This window comes from Lissotriton helveticus, chromosome 1_2 (assembly GCF_964261635.1).
Source record: "Lissotriton helveticus chromosome 1_2, aLisHel1.1, whole genome shotgun sequence".
NCBI classification, from domain to species: domain Eukaryota; kingdom Metazoa; phylum Chordata; class Amphibia; order Caudata; family Salamandridae; genus Lissotriton; species Lissotriton helveticus.
Genome location: NC_136058.1, coordinates 173,111,042 through 173,134,985, shown reverse-complemented (window position 1 = coordinate 173,134,985; position 23,944 = coordinate 173,111,042). Strand labels below are relative to the sequence as shown.

The following is a 23,944-nucleotide window of genomic DNA, read 5'->3' as shown; positions in this document are numbered from 1 at the left end:
CCGGTCCCAGGATGCTTGTTTCCGGTCCAGGGAAGACATGGCTTGGCAGTTCGGGCTGGACTGTTCCCATTAGGCACAGGATCAGACTGATTTGCATATGGCCATGTCTGAACTGGGGTGGCTGAGTGGGCTAAAGAATGGTGATGGATTAAACACAGATCAGTTGACTGGGGGCGAGTGTTTGATTTGCTCAAACGCTCCATCCATCATCCCCTTTTGTTTCGCTTTGTTCGCCCTAAGTGTGGCAGGGTATGCTCAGACGTGAGTCCCTTGCTCACTTGGCCACTGGATTCAAGATAGCCTGGCTGATGAGGATTATGAATCCGAAACCGGTCCCAGGATGCTTGTTTCCGGTCCAGGGAAGACATGGCTTGGCAGTTCGGGCTGGACTGTTCCCATGAGGCACAGGGTCAGACTGATTTGCATATGGCCATGTCTGAACTGGGGTGGCTGAGTGGGCTAAAGAATGGTGATGGATTAAACCCAGATCAGTTGACTGGGGGTGAGTGTTTGATTTGCTCAAACGGTCCGTCCATCATCCCCTTTTGTTTCGCCACTTATGGGGCAGCTGCCTGGGGCATCTCAAATTCTTCCAAATTGCAAAGTATAGAAGATGCTTTTTTGAAAAACCTGGTCTCCCTGCCTCAGTCATGTTCTAATTTTAACTGCCACACGGCGCTGAGAGCACCTTATATTAGTGGTAAAATGTGTACGGCTCCCATTCTGATGTGGCACTCCACACCAGGGATATCATAAATAACGTTTTGAATTTAGATGGTGTCAATAATATCAGCTGGCTAAAATACGTTTAATCCACCCTCAAGACAGTTGGGTTACACCATCTTTTTGTAGATCCAATGACGTGTCGGTCTATCTATAAGAAAGAGCTGAAATTCCACTTACTGACCCATTACAGGCAAGGAGGCAGGGTTCTAACCTTAAGCTGTCGACAGAGTATATTACGCTGTCCCAAGTATAATGTCGATTGACACAAATTTAACTTATCTATTGTTTGTTACAAATCTACAACATAGATATATTTTAGTGAGATTTTGCCTAAATTATATCCCCTTGATGTTAGGTCTTCCTTTTTAAACTTATGTGATCACCGAACTGTCACCTTGCACTTGTGACAATCGATCCACTCAAAATGATCTACATTTTTTGTTTTTTTGCAAATTCTATGGTGAAGAAAGGAAAATATTTACTGTTCCCCTTATCCGTAAAATGAATTTTAAACAGTGTTTATATTACCTACAGTCATGGTCTGCTCCCTTTACATGTTTTTCTTTGGGATCATTCCTCTCATCTGCCCTGAAAAGAAGATTACATTGCCAATCTGACATTCAACTTGTAAATTAAGCTATTGACCTGTGTGTATATTCATGAATTATCATCATCTGTATAATATGAATAATGTTTTAACTTGATCTTATTTTTTTAGAAATTTTGCTGTAATACATGTAATGCATGTCATTTTAATTTGCAATAACAATGGAAATTGATCTCTTTGTGGAATACTTTTTATGCCATCATTGTGTTTGCGAAATAAAGATATTTCTAACTTGCTGGCACGCTAATAAACCATTGCTATTTCCCTTGGGCAAAATGACAATATTGATACAGGACCAATTGCCTGATTTGGGCATTTAGTGGGAAACCAATGTATTTCGATACCTGGGCGTCATAGTTAATAGGATGGAACTTGAACAACGGCGCTTTAATGTGCATCGCGTGATGAGGGGGCTCACTAACTCTAAAGAGTTCTGGAATACGCTCCCCCTGTCAGTTATGGGAAGGGCACTAGTGGCACAGATGGTCTTCCTTCCACGGTGTTTGTGTTTAATACAAAATGGGAGTTTTCCTTTACAAGAGTCCTTCTTTCAGACTCTGGATAGTCTCCTTATCTCATTGATATGGGCAGGGAAACGTAGCAGGGTGTCGCAATTGACTTTGAAAAGGGATATGGAGGAGGGCGGTTTAGTTATCGCTGACATCTGCCTATATTATTATGCTGTGCATCTCCAACATGCAGCTTGCTGGCTCACAGATGGAGACAATTGGGAGAAGCACTTCCTCCAGGGTGGCGTGGAGGGGACGACTGCTGCGTCTTCAGATGACGGGGACTGAGCCGATGGACCTCTACCTACATAATTCGCCATACGGCAGGCCTGTGGAAAAACAGCAGCGAAAGGGATACTGTGTAGAGCCCACTTTGAACTACCCATTTGGACTTAAAGCCTTTCTAATCCATTGCTCGGGATATTTCCATGGACAGATGGAGGGAGGGTGGATATGAAGGTGAGGGGCACCTGTACTCAAGGAAAACCTTTTTTTTTATTTTTTTGTAGAGTTTTATATCGCGCGAACTAGACCCGAACCGAATCAGGTATCAGAGCGCTTTACATAGCACAAGTTACGTTTTTACATGAGGACAATCTTTCTTTCATTCCAGGAAGGTCAGGACCTATTCGAGGTGGGACAGTGGCAATTCGTACAATATGCCAAAATAGACAACACACTGAGGGACTCTGGAACCTGTACCCTTCACAATGGCTCAGAGGATTGCGCTGACGGGGAGACGGTAGACATCTAATTGCCATTTTCTATGGGGCACTCTGCAAGGACCAAACTAAGAGACCATAAGGCAAGGCCTGCATGGCAAACTAAGAGACCATAAGGCGAGGGCTGCATTGGGAGATGCAGTAATGAGATTTGTTGGAGGATGCAGACCAGAAGCATGCATGTGCCTTAGTGAAGAAGGTGTACTCTAATAATAGATTTAAATTGATTCATTTTAATTATTTATACCGTAGCATCGACCCAAACAGGGGGTCAGGTTGTCCTCATTGTGGGTAAGATGGGGCCACATTCTTACACTTGCCTCCCACTGTGTAGCGGTCTATAATTTCTGGTAACTAGTAGTGCCCAGTGTCCTAGCTGCAGTGGGCGTTGTTGTCCCCTTGACCCCCAGTGCTCGTTATAGTTGTGGGGTGTAAGAAAAAAATAAAAAAAAAGAAAAAATGGGCGTACAACATCATACAAGCTGCTCCAATTGGAATTGCCCCTTGCAAAGCAGAGGATTGCAATAGGCTGGATGGGTCAAAGATTCCCAAGTGAGGGTTTGTGGATAAAAGATGGGTTGGAATGGGGAATTGTGGAGGAACAGCATATGAAACTCTTGTGCATAGATGAGAAAGTGGCCGAAGATTTTGAGGCTTAGGGTGCAATGTTGACCGCCTTTAATGAATAGGTTATGGCTGGCAGGGCTTTAGATCAGAGAGACCAGAACTGAATGGAATATTGACACTTATTGTAAGTGCATGACCGAAAGCTATAGTGAACCTGGGTTGTGACTCATTACGCTAAACAGTGCAGTATGTATTTTGAGTTGGAGGACTTGCTCCAACCTGCTGGAGGGATAATTGTATACCTGTATTTTCTTATTAGTATACTGGCACCTATGACTGTGCACTTTATTCTGCGTTGAACAGTACAAAATGCAAAAATAAAAGTAATTTGTATTATTATTATTTCTTGAATCCAATTCCATGTGTCTTTTGCAAATACCTGCATGCTTGATGTGCGTTTTGTTCACGGTGAAGGAGTGTCACGCACTGGTGGCCAATTCCTCTAGCCCGTTACTGAGGACAGCAAGTTTTTGTTTACTTTATCCACTTGACAAGTAGCTTCAATCCCTTAACGCACAAATGCTTTAGCTACCAGTTTAGAGTGCTACAGAATGGTTGTGGGAAAAGATTGTCTGCAGCTATAGCATGATACACATGAACATATTTATAATGTTCAAAATCATACAAGTGGGTTCAAATTATGTTTTTATTCTAAAGCAGAGTTCTCTAAAGCAATACGATGAACTGTAAGCTCAGCTTGCATTGCTGACAGTGGTTTCAATATACAAATATGGGCGTGTTTGTAAAATGTAATAATTTGTGGCACTAATGATCCCAAAATGGTCCTTGATTATAAGCAAATAAATGCAAAACATTGGAAAATGTGTGATTTGTATCAAAAAAATTGCAACTTGAAAAAACACAGGCAAAGGCAGCAGGCAGTTTTGCCGAAAGATCGTGCAATTTGATTCCTTTCATAATATTTGTGTATCCTGAAAAAAAGGGATGCTTACACAATTTTTCTAAATTATCATGCAATTTTTAAAGGTAAGTTTAAATACCATTTCTTTAAAACATTATTAAATTAAAAAAAATGTAAACGCAGGGTTGCATTCTTAACATGAGTCCCAAAAGTGCCCACTCAGGTATGTGACTTGCATTAAACCTTGCATTGATAGAGATGTATCCATTTCAAGAATGCACAAAAGTTTACGGTAGTAGGCCTAGAAACTTGCAGCTGTGTAGTTTTGTACTATTTGCTTATACTACAAACAGCAGAGCAAGTGCAAAATAACTTGTTAAAACATACCGCTTTTATTCCAAAGGGAATATATTGTTCCTAGTTAAGTGACATCTAGGCACAATATGTAATCTAATCAATAAATCTACTGCACAGGTCCGTGTCTGCATAATATCTTATTGGAGTACAAGAACTGGTTTAAATGTCCAGCAGAAGCAGCCCCAGCACATGGAATTACCCGATGCCCAACTAAAAGGCCTCATCTGTTTTAGCATTAATGATAATCAATTACCAGTCTTTTATTTTGATTCCTTTGAAGGCCCACTAACTGGAACAGAACAAATATGAGATAGCTCTGCTTGAAACACGCCCTGAAACCAACTGATTATTTTCAATATATTTGGGAAATAATACTAGAAATGTCACACCAATTACCCCAAATTTCCTTTCGGAGAGAAACACCCTACATTCCCCTGAAGAGCGCGACGCTTTCTCACTGAAATACGATTTGAGTACTGAGTCTAGCCCTTTATCCACTTGACAGTACCCTTTTTTTTGCTTCTAGCTTTGTGTGGGGGGCACCTGGGCCACAAGGCTCACAGAACTACAGAGGATCACCGCACTGATATATGTTCTTGTCTGGAACACGGACTACTAATGTTGCCAAGCAGAAGTAGTGGTGCTCACAGAGAGCACTGTGCTCCATTCATCAGCCCGATGTGTGCAAGGCACAAAGGACTTCTCTATGGCACCCCTCAGTCATAAGGCTCACTGTTCAGTTTTTTCGGTGCCAAATGCACGAGATTGTGATTAAAATGGCTGCCTAAGATTCACCCCACATCCAGCAGGCAGAACTAGTTTAAAGGGAACGGGGTCCGGAACAGCAATGAAGTGCACACAGGCATATACATCTTTAGCAAAGGAGCTTTGCAGGGGAGCCAACAACTTGTTTAACGTGGACATACCATTCACTTATGTTACTATTAAGCTTAAACACATACAATCTTATCTCATATAGGAGGATGGCTAAGGAGGCTCAACAGTCATTAACAAGGGGAGGTGGCAGGCACTGTGCCCAAGGAAATGTACGTAAGGGGCAAATGCCTGTGGGCTAGAATCATTCTTCTACCACCATCAGTCAAGTCACAGGACTGAACTAGTATCTGAAATTGTCGCTCACTTTGGGTGAGACCCACTATCAGTAGAGTTAAGTTCTTTTGATGGACCATACTGTGGATCATCTGAACTCCCACAACATTGTGAAGTTCTCTGGAGGAAAAACATAGGGAAGGCTAGAAAAATACTTGGGGGGAGGGCGGCACAGCTTCACCAAGACTTGCAGATCTTTGTACCCATATGTTGTACACCACATAGCCCTAAAGAATTGAGGATGACTATACTATTCACTTCCACATACTTAGGGCCATTGGAATAATGTGTTTCAGCATATTCTGCCTAATGTGAATGCACCATACTTGCCACATAATCCAACGTCTCCACCATCACTTCCAGATTTAAACAAAAATAATTTCGCTTTTAGCTCAAAAGAATAAAACGTTTCTTAAAAAAAGGCCATTATATGTGTGGCAGACCACATTCAAAGTTTAACTGGTCACTTTTTAGTTGTGGATTGCTGTATTCAGATGTTACACTGGCACTAATAAGGTGAAGCGTTTCCCCAGAAAATAATATTATTATGTTAAAATGACAAAAATTAGAAATAATACTGCCACAGAATACGATGCACCATAATTTGCCTTTTCATGCCGCATAATTTAGTCAACCCATTCGCATAATTTGGTCCTCCAATCCTGCATAAGTTCAGGGACCTTGAACAAAAGACAAATTTATATAACATATTTTTTATGAACACCACCTTGATCTCACAGGAACCTCCTCAATGTTGTAAAAATGAACTACTGCAAAGGTTTGAACATGCCACTTATAAATGGTAAAGTACAGAAAAGATGAGAAGTGATGTACCTGGAGCAATAACTGAAGTCTGTAGATTATTTTCAAAACATTTCTCAGAGGATTCCATTAGTGCCCTTTAAGACAGCAGAAACATCTATAACCGTGTGCCAGAAAAAGATTTGAGACAATCACCCAATGAAGCTAAAGAAAAGGCCACTCTTTACCTGCACTTCTGTGTCTCCCCCATTTTCCCAAATATTATTTACCATATATTGTTTCAAGAGAGCCACTTCAGACAGACAGCTCTTTCCACAGCTCGACTCTCACGCCTGTAGCAAGCTTCCTTAAACATATGCAGTAATGATCAAATGACTACAATCTTAAACGTATGTAGTAATGATCAAATGATAACAATCATTAAACGTATGTAATGCTTTACATGATGACCCACATAACCACTTAGCTGCTGCATGTTACCAAACAAGACTATATCATTTTTCTTGGATTACTACAGGGTTAATACAGTTTAACAAAGAGTCTGAAGACTGTAGAGTACTTTGGCTATTTGTGAACTGAGAAACATGGGGCAATTTTCCATCAACAGATAGGTCTGGTTTTTACTATACACAGCTATGCCCAAGTCTAAGAAGAACCACAATGACAGTTTTAAAAAGGTACTTGGGTACTTGAACAGAATATCCGTAGAATAATAGAGGAACACAACCTAAACTACCTCAGTGAAAAAACATACATTAGTGAAACTAAACAATAAATAATATACCTGGTAAGTGCAAGCGAATAATCTTTTCCATCTCACTGACTATTTCTTGACGGATTGTGAAGTCCTCATCAGATATGCCATGCTCTTTGGCTGCTTGCAAGAGAGCAGTGCGGAGTGCTGCCACTTGGGCAGGAGAAGGGGGCGGCAGGCTTCGTAGTTCATTTTCTTCCTGCTTTTCCTACAAAACATTTGCATTAGAAAGTCAGAAGGCGTATCTACAAAACTAATGTTTATATATTTTTTCAAGCTTGGTATTTGCTTAACCAACAGAAGCTGAATAAGCTGTGTGGGAAAGACCTAACTTGCAGGTACTCACATTTTTAGACGTACACCGAGTCAACTGGACTATTTGGGACCATAAGAAACATTAAGAGTAAAAGTAGCCCTCAAACATGTGGACTACTCTCCATTGAATATTATTCAAAAGTACACCTCAATTCCACAACCCACGTCAACTGCCTCTTCGAGTCAAACGTTTTCAATCCCGAGTTATCCCTAATCAAACCCTATCCCTTGGATCACATTTAAATTTTATTTCTTAATTGCCCAGAATAAATTACGGGAAATGTCAAATACTTCAAATGGAATGACATATCTGAAATTCAGCATAAGTATTCAAATAGCGAACATTATAGACTCGCCTAAGTTAAACAGAGTGGAACGCATCCTCACAATCTAAATTAACTTGATCTCAACCTGGACAGTACATCATGACCATATTCCTACTTCTTTCAAGGGACAGGACAGTGCACATTCTGAATAACACTAAATTTAATTTTTCAATTTTTATTTGAATTTGCCATTATGCTCTTAGAACATATACAAACCAAAAATGGAAAAAGTAGAGGAAAACAAACAGAACAATGTAATATAATAAAAATGTTCAGGGGACTATAATCTATTTGGTTCTGCAGGGTTTTTTTTCTTCTGAGTTTTATACAGCGCAACCTTGACCCAAAGATATCAGAGCACTTTACATGGGCACCAGTTACATTACACAAGGTCACATTCATTTTTTGTTAGGCATGAGGAGATTAAGTGATTTGACCATAATCACAGGATATTGAGAGTCATTGCGGAGACTCTAACCCGGTGCCCCAGATTTGAGATCAACTGCCCAGCCCGTTAGGCCACATCCTCTCTCTGGTTGGGCTTATTCCACAGTCCATCTCATGACAGATTTTAAAATTCATGTCTGTTGAAATTCCAGCAAGGCTGTGCTTTCAGTGCATGCTAAAAGAAGTTTCACATTTTATTAAGGAAGGGAAAGATATTAAAATGAAAATAAGTACTTTCAGACATTGGTATTGTGTCTATTAAGTGCATTTTATGGCTTAGGTGCAGAAACCTGGACAAGGTAATAAAGGACCAATACATTCAGCAAGGGCCAAATATAGATGCAACATGTGCATGCTGCAAGAATAACTTCCATATGCATCCACAGTCTTGATGGACATTTCCAGCCATAACGAAAAGAGAAAAATGATTGAGTGAAGGCTTGAACTGAAATAAAGGCCTAATAAAAGTGTGTCAGATTGATAATTTGTAAACAGTTTCACAAAGGTTTCTAAGGCAATTCCATAACACAGCTGCAGAGGGCAATGTTTGCGATTGAGTTGATTTAGGTACAAACTTACATAAATATGTCTCCTCACATCTCAAAACTTCAATCGTTTGATCTTCTTAGAGCTCTGGTGAAACTTTCTCCAACATGACCGATGGTCCCTTGCACTTTCCCTTCATTAGGAATAGACAGCTCAGGACAACTGGAGTAGTCAGAAGGGTGAAGGGGTGTTAGCCTGTTAGGTCCTCAACATCAACAAGCTTCTTGTCTTATATTATGAACATGATCTTTCAGGGTCTCCAACAACTTTGACAAACTATGCTTGCCACAATGGACAATAATAGCAGGGTCTGTAGCATTCTGTGTCCTACTCTGGCAGATACTCTGGGATACTGATACATAAATGGACAGAAATCGAATGTGGCCTAAGATACACTTAAACGGTCTTCCTTTCAAATCAAACTTTAAAAAATAGATCCGATTATACTCTGCGCAAAGGCAGAACCAAGTGAGGCCCTCTTAGAAGCATTTAGATTCAGATCAATAAGCAGTTGGCTATAAATTCTTAACAGGTAAAGGATAAAAGGGTTTATGAAAAAGCTTAGAGATAAATGGCATATTCCAAAACTGTACCATTGCTCCCACAATTGGCATTCCTCTGACCCAATCATATGTCCCTTGTAATAGGTACCAGCGGCGCCAAAGGCCTTGTGACCAGAGAGGCTCCCTTAGGGCTGCAGCATGTCTTGTGACACCCTAAAGGACACCACACCTAACACATACACACTGCCATTGCAGGCTTTGTGTTGTGGTGTGGCTCAACTAAAAGAGTCGACATGGCACACCTTCCTGGGTGCCATGCCTACCTACACACCACTGCCTGTTGCATAGATAAATCAACCCTCTGGCAGGTCTTACAGCCCCAAGGCAGGATGCACTATACCACAGGTGAGGGCATAGCTGCATGAGCAATATGCCCCTACAGTGTCTGAGCCCATTCAGGGATACTCTAAGTGCAGTTAAGCCATTTTGAGCACATGGGCTGGTAGTTTGTCAACACTAACCCCACAGATCCATGATGGCTTTACTGAAGACTGAGAAATTTGGTATTAAAGATCTCAGCCTAATAAACCTACAGGAATGCCAGAGATTGATTTATTATAAAATGTATTCTGAGGGCATCTTAGAGATGTCCCTAACAAACGACCTACTTCCTTTCAGCTCTCTGAGGTCAGAAACAAAGGCTGCCCAGGAACAGCAATACTTAGCAGTGAGCCTCAAAGACTCACACCTTGTGTTCTGCTGATTTGGGCAGCTCCAACTTGTGGAGATACGTGCCCCCCTATCCTAACCCCACTTTTTGGCTGCAGGACAGGCAGGAAAATTTGTAAGCAGAGTGTCAACCTCAACCTGGCACATCCCTAGGATAGTAGGAGCTGAGATGCATCACTCTCCTGAAAATTCTCCATTTTGGTTTGGAGAATTAGGCCAATAGAAATGGGGATGTGCCCCACTTCCCAAAGTGAGAAGGCACCCAAAGTGTGTAGTCACCCTAGGGGACTGTAGCTATTGGCTACTGCCCCCGACCTCAGGAACACCCTTAAATGTAGTGTTAAAGGGCTCCCCTGAACCTTGTTCCTCAGATTTGATGACCTACGAAGATGGACTGAAGAGCCTGGCAAGAGTGAAGAAGAAGGCTACAAAGGATTTGGCCCTAACCCCACTGGCCTAGAGAGGGAGAGGATGAGTTGTGTGTCATCCGTGTAGGATATATTGTTGAGTCCGTGGGTTTTGGCAGGGGTGTATATAAGTGTTGAAGAGGATGTGGCTGAGTTAGGATCCTTGTGGTACTTCCACAGATTATTTTCTTGGGTTTGGAGGTGAAGGCAGAATTTTTGTGTTCTTCAGGTGAGGAAAGAGGAGATCCATCTGGGAGTGGCTGCTTGGATACCTATGGACAGGAATACCCTACTCCATTTTGGAAGTAGTCATCCCAGATGCTTTAAGCAGAACTTACCATATGGGCAATGCTTAAGAATCCACAGAAATTGCTCACGGAAAGAGGACTACTTAGTCAATGGAGAAACATTATGTAAAAAAACGGATACACAGAGGGTATCCTAAACAACTTAGCAAGAATGTCCTCAAACGGGCATGATCACTGCCAGAGGCAGTTTGCTGTCCTCCAATGAGAGAGAAAAAGAAACTCCTTTGACATGTGTTTTGAATTTCTCTCAGATGACCAACAAAATCAAGAAAATCATTTATTCTAATCTTAAAATTCTCAACACCTTCAATATCCCAAAACCTCTATTTGCTTTCAAACAGGACAGGAAGTTACACCAATATCTGGCCAAAGCGGACAGATAAATACAAGACATTTCTTTAATGCAAATGCTGGGACTACCACCTATAATGGTACACTAAAAGTGCAGTAATTACACAGCTTGCAATTCCACTAAAAACAGTAAAAACGTACTGACCAATAGGCAAATATGGCATCAAAATGGGTTTTCTAACTGTAGCACAAAGAACGTAGTATACTGTATTTTATCCTTGTAATAAAGTCTATGTTGGCCAACCAACCCAGCCGATTAAAAACAGGATTTTGTAGCATAAGTCACAAGTGAGATGTAAGCTACAGAGAGCTCCCATGGTTCACCACTATGAAATATCAGGCAATACAAACAAGCATTTGCAATGCAATAGGTCTCGCATTTGCTTGAGTTGGAGCTATTGGCGTTGTAAATGACAATGCCTTTTATTAATTGGGTTTGAAAACCTGCAAGCGGTGCATAAACACGCACTTTGTACGTATAGTCCTTGCTGACGAGAAGCAATGCTGGCAGTAAAAGAGATTGCCTGCCTTACTTCTCATAAGCATGCACAATAAGTACAAACTGCTTGTTTACGCACAGCTTGCATGTTTTCAAACTCGTATATAAAAGGCATTGTCATTTACAATGCCAATAGCTCAAACTTTAGCAAATGCGAGACCTATTGCATTGCAAATGCTTGTTGTAAATTGGCTGTAGTTAAGAACCTTTCCAGGTTGCTAACACCTGACAAAGAAAAATGTTTTGATTAAATAATAATGACAAAACACTACTCCAATTTTCTAGGTCTGATTGAATGACCTCTGTTGGTATTCTATTGGGGCAAGCAGTCCGGGATTCTCGACCATTCCTTGTTAGAAGGTCTACCCCTTTCAGCATGCTTATGTAGGACTCAAAATCCTTATTAATGTAAAGGGCACGGTAGGGACAGGTCTTTAACCCTATAAAGACACTACAAAGGCTTTTTATTTTTCGCACGGGTTAGGATATTCTACCTTATGATTATGTTTTTGCAAGCCTGTCAATGTTATGGACCTGAATTTATGATTATTTCCCACATGAATTGCTGTCTTAAGGGCTAACCAATTTGTTTAACCATCTTTTTATACTCCTGCTTTAGTGATCTTATGTACTCAGCTTCGTCAGTACTCCAAATTATTGCCTTTTTCCATTATGAATCGGGCTGTCAGTGCAATTACATTTACAAACCTTTTTATTTGTGGGATTAACTGCAGTGGATACAAGTGCAAAGATGTTATTCCTTAAAGATTCCCAATAAACACACCAGTGACAGAAATCTCACTTTCCTTGCTTCCAAAATGTTGTTTTCTGCTCAGATATTTGTTAAACACCCCGAGTAGTTATTATTCTAAGCTATTCTTCGCATTATCATCTCAATATGCTCATCGTTGTGCTTAGCCATGGTGAACAAACTGACTTCCATGTTTAAGCAGAAACTTTGCGGATCACGGTCACGGTTTGGTCTACCAGTGATTTTAAAATAAGAATATATATATGAAATTTGACACACAAATCAACGTATAGTCAATAATTGTGTTGTTGCCAGATGACTTAAAAGTGTATGCTGCTAGTTGGTCTGCTTTGTTCTTCCATTTAGTTTACAAAAACGCAAGTTCCACAAAGTGTTATGAATGTGTTTCCCCCTATAATAAGTATTGATTTTCCGAACAATGTGCTGTGGAATATAAAAAGAGATCATCCTCCATGTCATACCCCATGTTTATACTATCCACAAACAAGTTTACAATAAATTCTTGTTCTAACAGAACAAGTTTGATGGTAAGTCATTGATTAAGGTCTTTATGCTCATAGTAAATTGCGGATCTTGATGTTTATCATTAATAGAACTGGAAGGAATATAAATGTTAACCACAGTAATACATTTTTTGTTTTTACATTTAATCACAGTTGCCAAAAAATACTTGGAAATCTGGATAGTTTTCATACTGCCTACTTTTAGGAAATTCCTACGTGAGGCAAATACAATGAGTTTGCATTTACAAGTCAGTTCTGGTTGCAGGGGGCTCCAATGCATGAGTAATTTCTATTATTTTCTCAATGTTAACGTCGTTGCTTTAGAAAGCATATTATGTTCTGACTAACATCTGGTGAACCATGTACAAACTCAATATGAGGCACTAGTAGACAAACATTATGTGACGGGGCTGGACATCAATCTGAGAATGACGGGGAGGAACTTATCGCTTCTCGAGACTGGTGGTCAGCTGTTCCCTTGTCGCCCCTTTCTGTTCCCCCTCAACAGCTTGCCTCCCCTGCACCGGAGGAGTGGACACGTGCTGACACTGTGCACCAATGGGGATACGAGGACGAATTGGAACGAGGTGCCTTTAATTCAGCCTTCACAGACGACGAGACTCCGCCCCTCTGGAGCGTCACCGAGCCAAAAGGAGGAGGAACCCGGAAGACAGTGAACGGCGTTTCCCCGGAGGAGGACGGTGGAGTAGAGTGGAGAGCGGATTCGAGGAGCTACGGAGAAGACGAAGCCCAGGCGAGCCCAGCTGATACCAGCAAGCCAGGAGGCCAACGATTCTGCGAGGCGCCCCGCCACGCTCCCGCGGGAGGAGCGTGGCTTACAAAGGTACGGGGCAGAGTTGCGGGTTGGGTGGGTCTTCGGGGCCAACCTACGGACTAAGTCACCAGTGTAATAAGTTGTATAGTTCCCAGTACCTGTGCCCCTCCCCCCTCACGAGCACTACCGGCACTATACTAGCTTGTGTACATACACTGCGCACTTGGTTTCCCTCACTCCCGGCCCTGACGAAAACAGCTCCGGACGTCCCAGTGACTTCTCTCTTTTTCCTTTCTTTACGGTCCCGGCATACTTGCTGGACATCGTGCTTGGAGGCTTCCGTTATCATCAGTCTGGCTGCAAGAACTACGCTGCGTGCCCGGAACACCCAGCTTTCCCTAAGGGCGTCAGAACAGAGCCCGACGAGTTTGCACGGATAAGACTAACAAGACTCCTGAGGCGGAAGCCGGGAGGTAGCGAAACCTGTGATTTCTTTTAAATTGTGTATTTTGACTGTATTTTATTCACCTGTCCCCCCTTCTGGGCACGTGCATTGTAAAAACTTCCAAGGCTCTAGCAGTCCAGCGCAGCTGATTGTAAGAGCTGCAGCGGTACCACAACATCCTCGCCGCCGCCATTGTCCAGAGGCCACCGGCCACGCCCCCCTCAAACAGGCCACGCCCCTCCCTTACCTCCCTTCCTAATAATAATGTGCTTTCCCCGTACGCGCAGCGGACGGGCGCAGCGGGCGCGCCGTCAGCGCGCCAAAGGCACGCCAAAGGCAAGCCCGTCTGCGCCCGTCCGCGCCCTTCCGGGCCCAGGGACCATACCCCCTGGTCCAACGGTACGTCCTCGACTATGCTATGACGCTGATCAAATTCTCGCTCTCAATCCTAATTCTGACCATCCGATAGCTACTTTTAATTTATTAGATTAATTCCCACAATGCTGCCCCCACTGCTCCTTCCATCTGGATACTCCACAACGATGCCGTAGTCTAGCCTCTCGAGCAGCTACCCTTTCCCCTTCAAGCTACACTTTCCTCAGCTTGAATTGTCGTTCCCTACCCAAACACAAACGTGAGATGTTTGATCTCCTCACGGATGAATCCCCTGACACACTCTTTATTACAGAGACGTGGCTCCGTGATAGCTCTAGACCAGATATTGCTGAAGCTCTCCCTGCTCAATATGGGATTGTAAGGCATGATCACCCAAGGAAAATTGGTGGCAGTGTTGCAATAATATTTAAAAATATCTATCAATGCCATCTGGATCCTGTTCCACTAAACGGTTGTGAAGCAGCGTTTTTTAAGCTTGCTCTCCAACCCAAAATCACCCTTTCTGGTCTACTGGTATATCGCCCGCCAGGTCTTAGCAACGCCTGGCAGTCACAACTTTCTGAAATCATAGCCCCGGCTATATCTATATCTAGCAATTTCGTACTCATTGGTGATCTGAACGTACATCTTGATGATCAGAATGACAATTTGGCCTGCAACCTTATTGCAGACCTTGCTTCCATGAACCTCAGCCTATCTAACAAGGGCTCCACTCATAAAGGTGGTCACCTTTTAGACCCAATTTTCTCTAATTGTATCCACGTAAAGTGTTCCATGGCTGTGCCAATCATCTGGTCTGATCACTTTTTAATTAAATTCACTGTCACAAATTATGTAAATACACTCACTCACAAACCTGATACCTACTCACAGAAAAGGGATTGGAAAAAGTTTGACCCTGATGTTTTCAATACAATTCTATCCGATCTTAAGCCAGAGAATTTACTTACGTCCAATGATATGGATGTGATGGCCAGTGCTGCAAACGATTGGCTCTCGGAAGCCTTAAATACCTGTCTTCCCACTACCCGCAAGAAAGGGATTACTCACAAAGCACCTGCCCCTGGTACAATGAGTCGCTTCGCTTGCACAAATCAAAATGTAAGAGATTAGAACGCCTATGGAGGAAAGACTATTCTCTTACATCTGGTACCGCCTATAAAACTGAGCTGAAATGCTATCATAAGGCGTGTGCTACAACCAGAGCCATCCACGTCAACAAATCCATAAGTGAAGCAATAAATAAATCAAAAACCCTGTTCAATGTGGTGAAGGAGCTCGCCGGTTCACAGACTACGGCTATACTTCCCCAATTATCCAACGCGAAATGTGATGAGCTTGCTCAGTACTTCACTTCCAAAATCACGAACATACATCAGGATATCCTTGCTCAAAACATAATACCTGTCTCCTCCACGTCTCCTCAGACTAGGAACGTGCCCACCAATTCTTCTGGGTCACCTTTGCCACTACTGCTGTCATGGCCTGATCTCTGCTCGGAAACTCTTTTAGAAACACTGAGCAAAATTAAATCAGGATCCCCACTGGACCCGTTGCCCGTCCCTATTCTGCGTTCTCTGAACCCTTCACATTTATCCACCATCTGCAAGATGCTAAACCACTCACTTGATACTGCTACTGTTCCTGGCTGCTGGAAACATGCCATGGTTACCCCGCTATTGAAGAAACCACAGGCGGATCCCAAAATAACCGCCAATTATCGTCCCATTTCGTTATTACCGGCATTCTCGAAAGTCTTGGAACGACACATCCATATCCATCTTTCAAAATTTGTGACAGACAACAATCTGCTACATCCTTCCCAATCGGGATTTCGCCCTGGTTTCTCTACGGAGACGACCCTGCTGGGCGTCACAGATAATTTGCGTTTGCTCCTGGATCGAGGAGAAACCGTTGCGCTGATCTTGCTCGATCTCAGCGCAGCATTTGATACTGTGTTACACAATATCCTTCTCAAATCCCTTGCTGCCATTGGCATTGGCAACAAAGCATTCGACTGGCTTGCATCTTTCCTGTCTGACCGCACTTTTCAAATCTTCTCTAAGTCATCATCCTCTAAGAATCACTCCTCTCCCCATGGGGTACCCCAAGGGTCTATTCTTAGCCCTCTGCTCTTTAATTTGTATGTTACACCTTTGGCTTATGTTGCACAATGTTCGGGATTAAATCTTTTTTCGTATGCCGATGACTCACAAATTGTTTTTTCACTCTCTCGAATTGATCCCACGGCCCCCTCCCCTTTGCAAACTGGACTGAGCAAGATAGCTGAATGGATGAACAACAATTTACTTAAGCTAAACGGCGGAAAGACGGAGGTCCTGATTCTTGGCAACAAACCCGATCTCTGGAACCTGACTCACTGGCCCACTTCCATGGGTCCCCTTCCAAATCGCATGGAACCGAGAATCCAAGACGCATTCATATAAACTCTTTTTTAGTGTAGAACGTCTGCAGCTTAGTTCAGTTCCCCATACCAACTTGGCTACTGCCCAACAGTATCACGTTCCAGTGAAGGGCAGTCTAGCCCTTGTTGACTTCCGTGACGTCAGGGTAAGAATGACTCGGGTACCTTCGGCTTCTGCCTCACTTTACCCATTCTCTGGGCGTGGTGCCCTGCTTTCTTCGCACCCACTCGGAAGAAGACGGGCAAGAGTGACGGGAGGGTTTGCTTCATGGTGTCATACAGGAAAAGCGACAAAGCGCTGCTTAGTCCGTCTTAGGAAATATGTAGGGTTGTTACTCGTGCCGAAGTTTCTCGGGCAGTCCCGGTTTTTGGAGGTTTGTCTCGACGTCCCAGTGATTTTCACAGTTTTAAATACGTCCCAGATTTTGAGGGGAGGTTTGAATGACCTTTAAGAGCAACATTCAAACGTTCGAATATGCCCTCACTTCCACAGATGCCTTTAAACTCAGAAACATCTTAAGTGATTAATTATGCTTTAAAATGATATCTTCTTGTAAATTAACACACGCGCGCCACAGCGAACATGTGTTTTCAATTATCGCGCCCGTGCCTGGGCACGATAATTGAAACCACATGGCCTTTGGTGTGCGTGATAGACACCAATAGGCCATGGGTGCAGCCGCCTGTGGCCTATTGTGTGCCGTCTTTGGGAAACACACGTACTCAAAGGCCAATCGCGGATGCCATAGGGAAAAAGCACACGCACGAGCGTGTGCGAATCAAGGCTCCGTTTCTAAACCTCCTACAAAAGGGGTCTCGCCTGCGCAAGCAGTGCTGCGCACTGCAACACAGGGCACGAGCCCTAAAAATGACATCAAATGATCAGTCCTGTACGTGATACCAAAAGGAGTCAAAGCAGAACTGATTGAAAGAACAGAAGCTCGAATGACTAAACGATTTCACACAGCGATACAAGGTCTGAATGAACATGATGTGTGGGCACTCATCAAGGTATAATATATTACGAGAACAGTTCTTGATGCAAGACTTTGCTTTTGTAACTGAGGTACAAAATCACAGTACTATTGGTTTAGATGATCATAATCTGTAATTACGTTTTTCGGTGTTGTTCCGTTATGTTCCTTCTTGTTTATTACAATTTTTCGACTGATTATTGCATGCCATTATTAACTTAAATGTACACTGCATGTACTTTAGGAAAGCCGGAGTCCAACCATATGTATTGTTCAGGCTGGGGTCTGGACCTTTTGGGAACCGCATGGTAGATTTCACCAGAGCGGAGAGTCGACAGATACACTGTAAAACACATGTGACCCCCTCCTTCCTCCCTCCTAGATGGTGCACTAGCACCAGCCTGATGTTTCAGCATTACTTTCTGAAATAATATATATCTCTGCCAGCCCGAGATGGTTGGCCACATCCCAGTAGGACAAATATAATGAAGGGCACCACACACTTGACATAGATTTCTTGACCGTAGTACTACATTAAGGCAGCCCAGTGTGAGAAAGTGCCATCTTTCTTGCATGGTATGCCCCCAATTTTTGCTGAACTGCTGATGTACATTGACTGAGTGTGCCCTGGGCTCCTGCCAATCAGGTGCCCAGGGCCTGTGTTCCTTCCCTACAACTGTGTTGAAGCTAAAACCCAATAGATACCCCAGGGCATTGTGACCAGAGAAGACCCCTAAGGGCTGCAGCACCTATTGTGCCACCCTTAGGGACCCTGCACACTGACACACACACACACTGCCTTTGGAGGCTCAGTGTCCTGGTGCAGAACTAAACAAAGAGTCGACATGGCACACATCCCTGTGTGCCCTGCCGACAAACCCACTGCCCTGGTATACATCAGTCACCCCTCTAGCTGGGTGCCCAATGCCAGTGGTGTGGGCACAGGTGCATGAGCCCTGTGCCCCTACAGTACCCAGGGCCATTACTGGGCACTGTAAGTGCAGTGATGCCATTGAGAGTGTATGGTGCTGGGAGGTTGTCATTACGAACTCCACAGCACCATAATGGCTTCACTGAAGACTGACAAGTTTGATATCAAACTTCTCAGCACATTAAACCCACACTGATGCCAGTGTGAGATTTAATGTAAAATGCACTACAGAGGGTATTTTATCGATGCCCCCTGAAATCTAAGCTACAATCCACGTCTAGTCTGAGAAGCTGCCTAGGCTGCCACACAGCAGACATATTGCTGGACCCCTGGGTGGAGAGCCCCCCGCTCTCATTGGCCTGCAACAATGCACATCCTGGGCGAGGTGCTAGGTCTCCTTCCCGAGGACGGGCAAGAGGAAGCTTCAAAGGCATACAGCCCCCACCGGTTCTGACCCCCACTCTGGCGGGAAACCCTACGTGAGGAAAGGGGGTGTGCCAGCCTGTGCCAACTCCACCCCTCAGCTGGGAGAGGCGAGGTGAAGCACAACTCCGGGCTCCGGACATCTTGAGGATGGGGAGCCCTGCCCAATCAGAGATAGGCTCCTGCCCCCTCCAACAGGAGAGGAGCAGGATAGGGGGTGTACTCACCTCAGGACAGGGACCCATTGGTCCCTGCCCTTCCCCTACCTGTAACACCCCTAAATTTAGTATTTAGGGGCACCCTGAACCTTCCTTCCTCAGATCCCGATTTCGAAACAAGAAAGAAGACCAAGAAGAAGAAGACCTGATGTACAGCTGCTAACAAGAGGACGACACCAACTGGCTTGGCCCCAGCCCTACCGGCCTGTTGATCCTTGAACCTGCTCTTGCTAAATCCTATGTCTCCTGCAGGCAGCAACCTCGAGAACCCCGGAGGATCTGCCTGCCTTGAACCTCTTAGAGACTGGGACTCCCATGAGCAGTGGCTCTGTTCAAACAGCAATACCCCTGGTGCCAGCCAGGAACCGCGAATCCAGCACACTCAGCACCCAACGAGCCCGGCCTGTGCCCGAGTGGACAAAGACCCTGAGGACGTCCCCCCGGTGATTCTGACCTGGAATCCAGTGCCCAAGGACCCTCATCGACAACCCAGATGATGCCTGCAGCCTCAGAACCAGGGACCCCTCCAACCACAACCAGCAGAGGGTAAGATTTCCCGACGTCAAAAGACATCCCTGCACCCGGGGCCCCCCGGCCTCCTGTGCCCAACTCCGGGGTGCCTACCTATCCTCCAAGATCCCAACTTACCCCTCGAAGTGTTGGTCGCTCCTGAAGAATCTCCGTCCCCGAGCCTGCAGCCTTTGTTCCCTTTTCAAGATCTCCATTGAATAACATTGAGCGTCCAACGGCTCAAAAGCACCCTGCAGCCAGCCGCCCGAGTGCCCCTGGCAGTGCAACCTTTGTCCTATCCTACTTCCCCATTTGCCCTGAGCAAGTAACCAGGAGCCCAGCTCCCACAGCTGCGTGGCATACTAGCCAGCAGCCACCAACCGAAGGCCCCCTGCCTCTCATTGGATAACATTGGGCCTAACTACCTCTGCACCCGGCTGCCCCTGTGCCTCTGAGGGTGTACCAACTGTACCTACCTGACCCTGGGAGACCCCCGAGTCTAAGCCCAGAACCTTACCGCTGCCAGTCGAGTACTTACCTAAAAGCCTATAACTCACTTTTCTTCCATTAGCTAACATTGCCTGGTTTCACTTGGAAATTCTTCAAAGTGTGGAGTTTTGGAACTTTAAAATATTCATTGAAAATCAGCCGAACAACGAATTCCGACTTACTCACCTTTTATCAGGAGACCTCAGTGCTGCATCTTTCAGCCTAGTACTGATCCTGAAAAATAATTTTAACCGTACTTACCAGTAACTTGAATTTCCTTCCATAGGATATCATTGCCTGCTTTTTGCTGAAAAAGTTTCCAAGTGTCGATTTTTGAAACTTACAAATATTCTTTAAAAATCGTGCCAACGATAAAAACGTAATTACTTGCCTCTTTTAGACAGATGTCCCAGTGCTGAACCTAGGAGCCCAGCACTGGATTACAAAAGTAACGTGAACATACTTTACCTGCAAATTGAATTTCCTTCCATAGGATAACATTGGTAATTTCACCTGGAAAAGGATTTTAAGCGTCAACTTTTAAAATACAATATTATTCCTTAAAAATCACTACTGTAACCAAAAAGCTTTTACTCACTTGTTTACAGGAAGTGTCCCGGGACTGAATCCAGGATCCAGTCCTGTGGTTAGCAAAGTAATCTGAAAAGTAATCAATTGCATTAAACTAGAAATTCCCATTGAGCTCAATGTTATATTGTGTTTTAAATTGTGTTGCCCACTGTAACAACTGTAACTATTGCATTTAAAAGTCTATTGTCTATTTGAAAAGTATTTAACTAAAGTAACTCATCCTGAGAAAGTATACTTTGATACCTTGTTGGTTCTAAGAATAAAACAACTATATCTTTTGATACAAAACAATTGGCTTAGAGGTCAGTTCTCGAGTGTGTGAGACCATTTGCTGACTGAGTGGGTACAACAAATGCTTTACACGGTCCTCTGATACTGCCTTACTGTTCGACCAAGCTACCACTTTAGAGAGTAAGGTTATATCTAACTTTAGCCTCTGCCAAACCTCTGGGGACTCTGTGCACACTGGACCTTACTTTGGTCCAGTATATACCGAGCCACTTTCTTACACCCAGCGTTTCCCGACACGTGTCGGAGAATAGTGAGCGTCATTTCTAGGGTGCCACATTATAATCTGCAGAGTGCTGGCATGGCGCCTTCTGACTCACTGAAGATGCCACGAGTTTGAGCGAGGCGATAGCCACCCGAAAGAGGCCAGTGGACAATAACTTCATCCTTTAGTAAGGCGCAACCCACTGCGGGCACTCAATAGCATCTGCCATTTGTCAGGAGGTTCCCAATGCTTTCTGTGGATCTTTCCACTCCTGCTAATATTAATTATTTGTTTCTGTATAGGGAGAGCCAAAGAATTTAGTGGGAAGGAGCGATCCCTTCACCCCTAGGGCTACTCAGTAAGAGTTTTCTGAATTTTACTTAATTTTGTTTGAAGAGTTCCAAAGGTATTATGCATGCTGTTATTCTAGCACATGTATTTAGCACACCAGGATATAATTACATTTGGAGGGTATATTTTCGTCATATGGGTTACACGTGTTTATGATTTGTGAATAACACTTGGTTTGAATTGCTTGGCTTATGCCGTCTAACGTCCTACTCGCACCGGAATTTATCCGAGGTGCGTCAGTTATTACGGGACAGATTTCCTTATACGATGGACATTTTATATGCTACACATTTCCTGGCTATGGTGATTTCACGCCAGAAAGTGGTCTGAGGTTGTCTATACAGCACCCCGATGGCCCCCAGCATGGTCTATATTAACAGAGGTTCCTCTGCACACCAGGTGCACTATGCTTGCGGTGGACTGTTTTGGCACAAGATTTTGGCATTTATGGGCATGCTATGTTGTTGGTTTATGTCCTCTGGTTCTAGAGATTAAGGTTTGGTGTGCCACACCTGCATTGTATATAAACACACACAATGAGCCTTCAATGTGTAAAAATATATGTATCATTTTTAGAATTGCATACATACTGATATAGGGTCATTTTTTCCCTTTAAAGCTAAAGGATTCACAATCCTTATATAGCCATGAGGAGGTTGGAAATTAACTGGCCGAGAAGAGTCAACTTTTTTCAAAAGAGGAGTCTAAAACATATGGAAAATTATTTTTGATATATTTGGATCAACAGCCTTAAGTAATATATGGACATTAGGCAATCGGTTTATTGAGTTTACAAGTGGACTAACTCAAGACGGACCCAATGAAAAAAAGAATATACCAGGGTCGTCTGTGTAGGATAAGAGCATATATGAGGACAGTGTGTTTTGTGTGGGAAATTTGAATAATCATGGAATTTACACCCCACAAAATGAATTTAAAAAACTGATTCTACATTCTAAAAGTGTTTGGTTATTCTTTAACCACACATATTCAATTTGGTCAATTATATCAAAGTTCAATAATAATTGAGATATTATTGTAGAGATAAAAGTGCAGCACCTATCCCTCAAAAGTCATATATTTTTGTTGATTCTTGTGGATACCTATGTTGGAAGAATGCGATGAGTGTGTGGTAGAAGACCATATCTTAGGCGGTTGACAGATCTTAGAGGATCATAGCTGCAGTCGATGAGGGCTTGGATGTCATTGGTAGACGAGATGAGGACTGTCTCAGCGCTGTAGTTGCTGCGGAATCAGGATTGGGAGGAGTTGAGTAGAAGGCTTCATTCCAGATCTGAGGAGAGTTATTGAATGATGAATTTTCTAATTCTTTGGCCTGGAGGAGGGAGAGCAGTTGGTAGTGGTTGAGTTCGCTGGGGTCTGCCGATGGGGTCTTTAGTAGGGCGTTGACTTCTTCTTGTTTCCAGTCCTCAGGGAAGGTGGCCGTGGCAACCGAAGTGTTGAACAAGGAGGTGAGTATGTGGAAGATTCTGGTTTCACTTAGGTTGAAGACATGGTGAGAGCATGGATCTGTTGGGGCCCCTGAGTGGACCAAGTTCATGATGGAGGCGGTGTCCTGTGGGGCGAGCTGGCTCCATTAGGTTAGTCGGATGTCTGTAGTATTGGTAGCGGGGTTTGAAGACAGTGACTTTGAACTGGGATTTGAAGTGTCTGCAGATGTTGGTGACCTTGTCGTGGGAGAAGTTTGCAAGGATGTTGCAGAGTTCCTGTGCACGCGTAATGTTTGTTGCAGCGGAGGTATTGGAAAATCTTTGATGACGTTGAAGAGTTCTTTTCTGTTATTGGAGCTTGATTCAATGCATGTGGCTAAGGCTTTTTAGGTCTCGCGAAAGCGCGGTCTCGCCAAGACTATTGTCAGCGAGTGTTCTTTCCAGGAGAGGGGACAGGAGCTGGCCGCGTGCTCGGAATTGAGCAGGCCACGCGCACGCGAACGCGCTCACTGTGCCCAGCTCCTGTCTCTTCTCCTGGAAAGCTGTACCACACAGCCACACCTCCCCCTGCTTACGCATGCGCACACACTCGAGCGCACCTACACACACGCACGCACACACACACACACATACAGAGACCCCCGGCTCTCCCCCCCACACAAACACACGTGCACACACACACACAAGCGCGCCCCCCTACCCCTACAAATAAGTCCCACTTACCGCCACT

The 23,944-nt window shown here is 43.9% G+C and overlaps 1 protein-coding gene across 2 annotated transcripts in view; it reads right to left on the bottom strand.

Moving 5' to 3' along the window:
- TUT4 (terminal uridylyl transferase 4) overlaps positions 1-23,944 on the bottom strand; it is a 1,200,849-nt gene that overhangs the window by 1,006,683 nt on the left and 170,222 nt on the right. For both annotated transcript variants that reach the window (XM_078670586.1, XM_078670594.1), the window contains exon 7: positions 7,067-7,244. In XM_078670586.1, the coding sequence (XP_078526712.1) occupies positions 7,067-7,244 (178 nt within the window). The remainder of the gene's footprint in view (positions 1-7,066; positions 7,245-23,944) is intronic.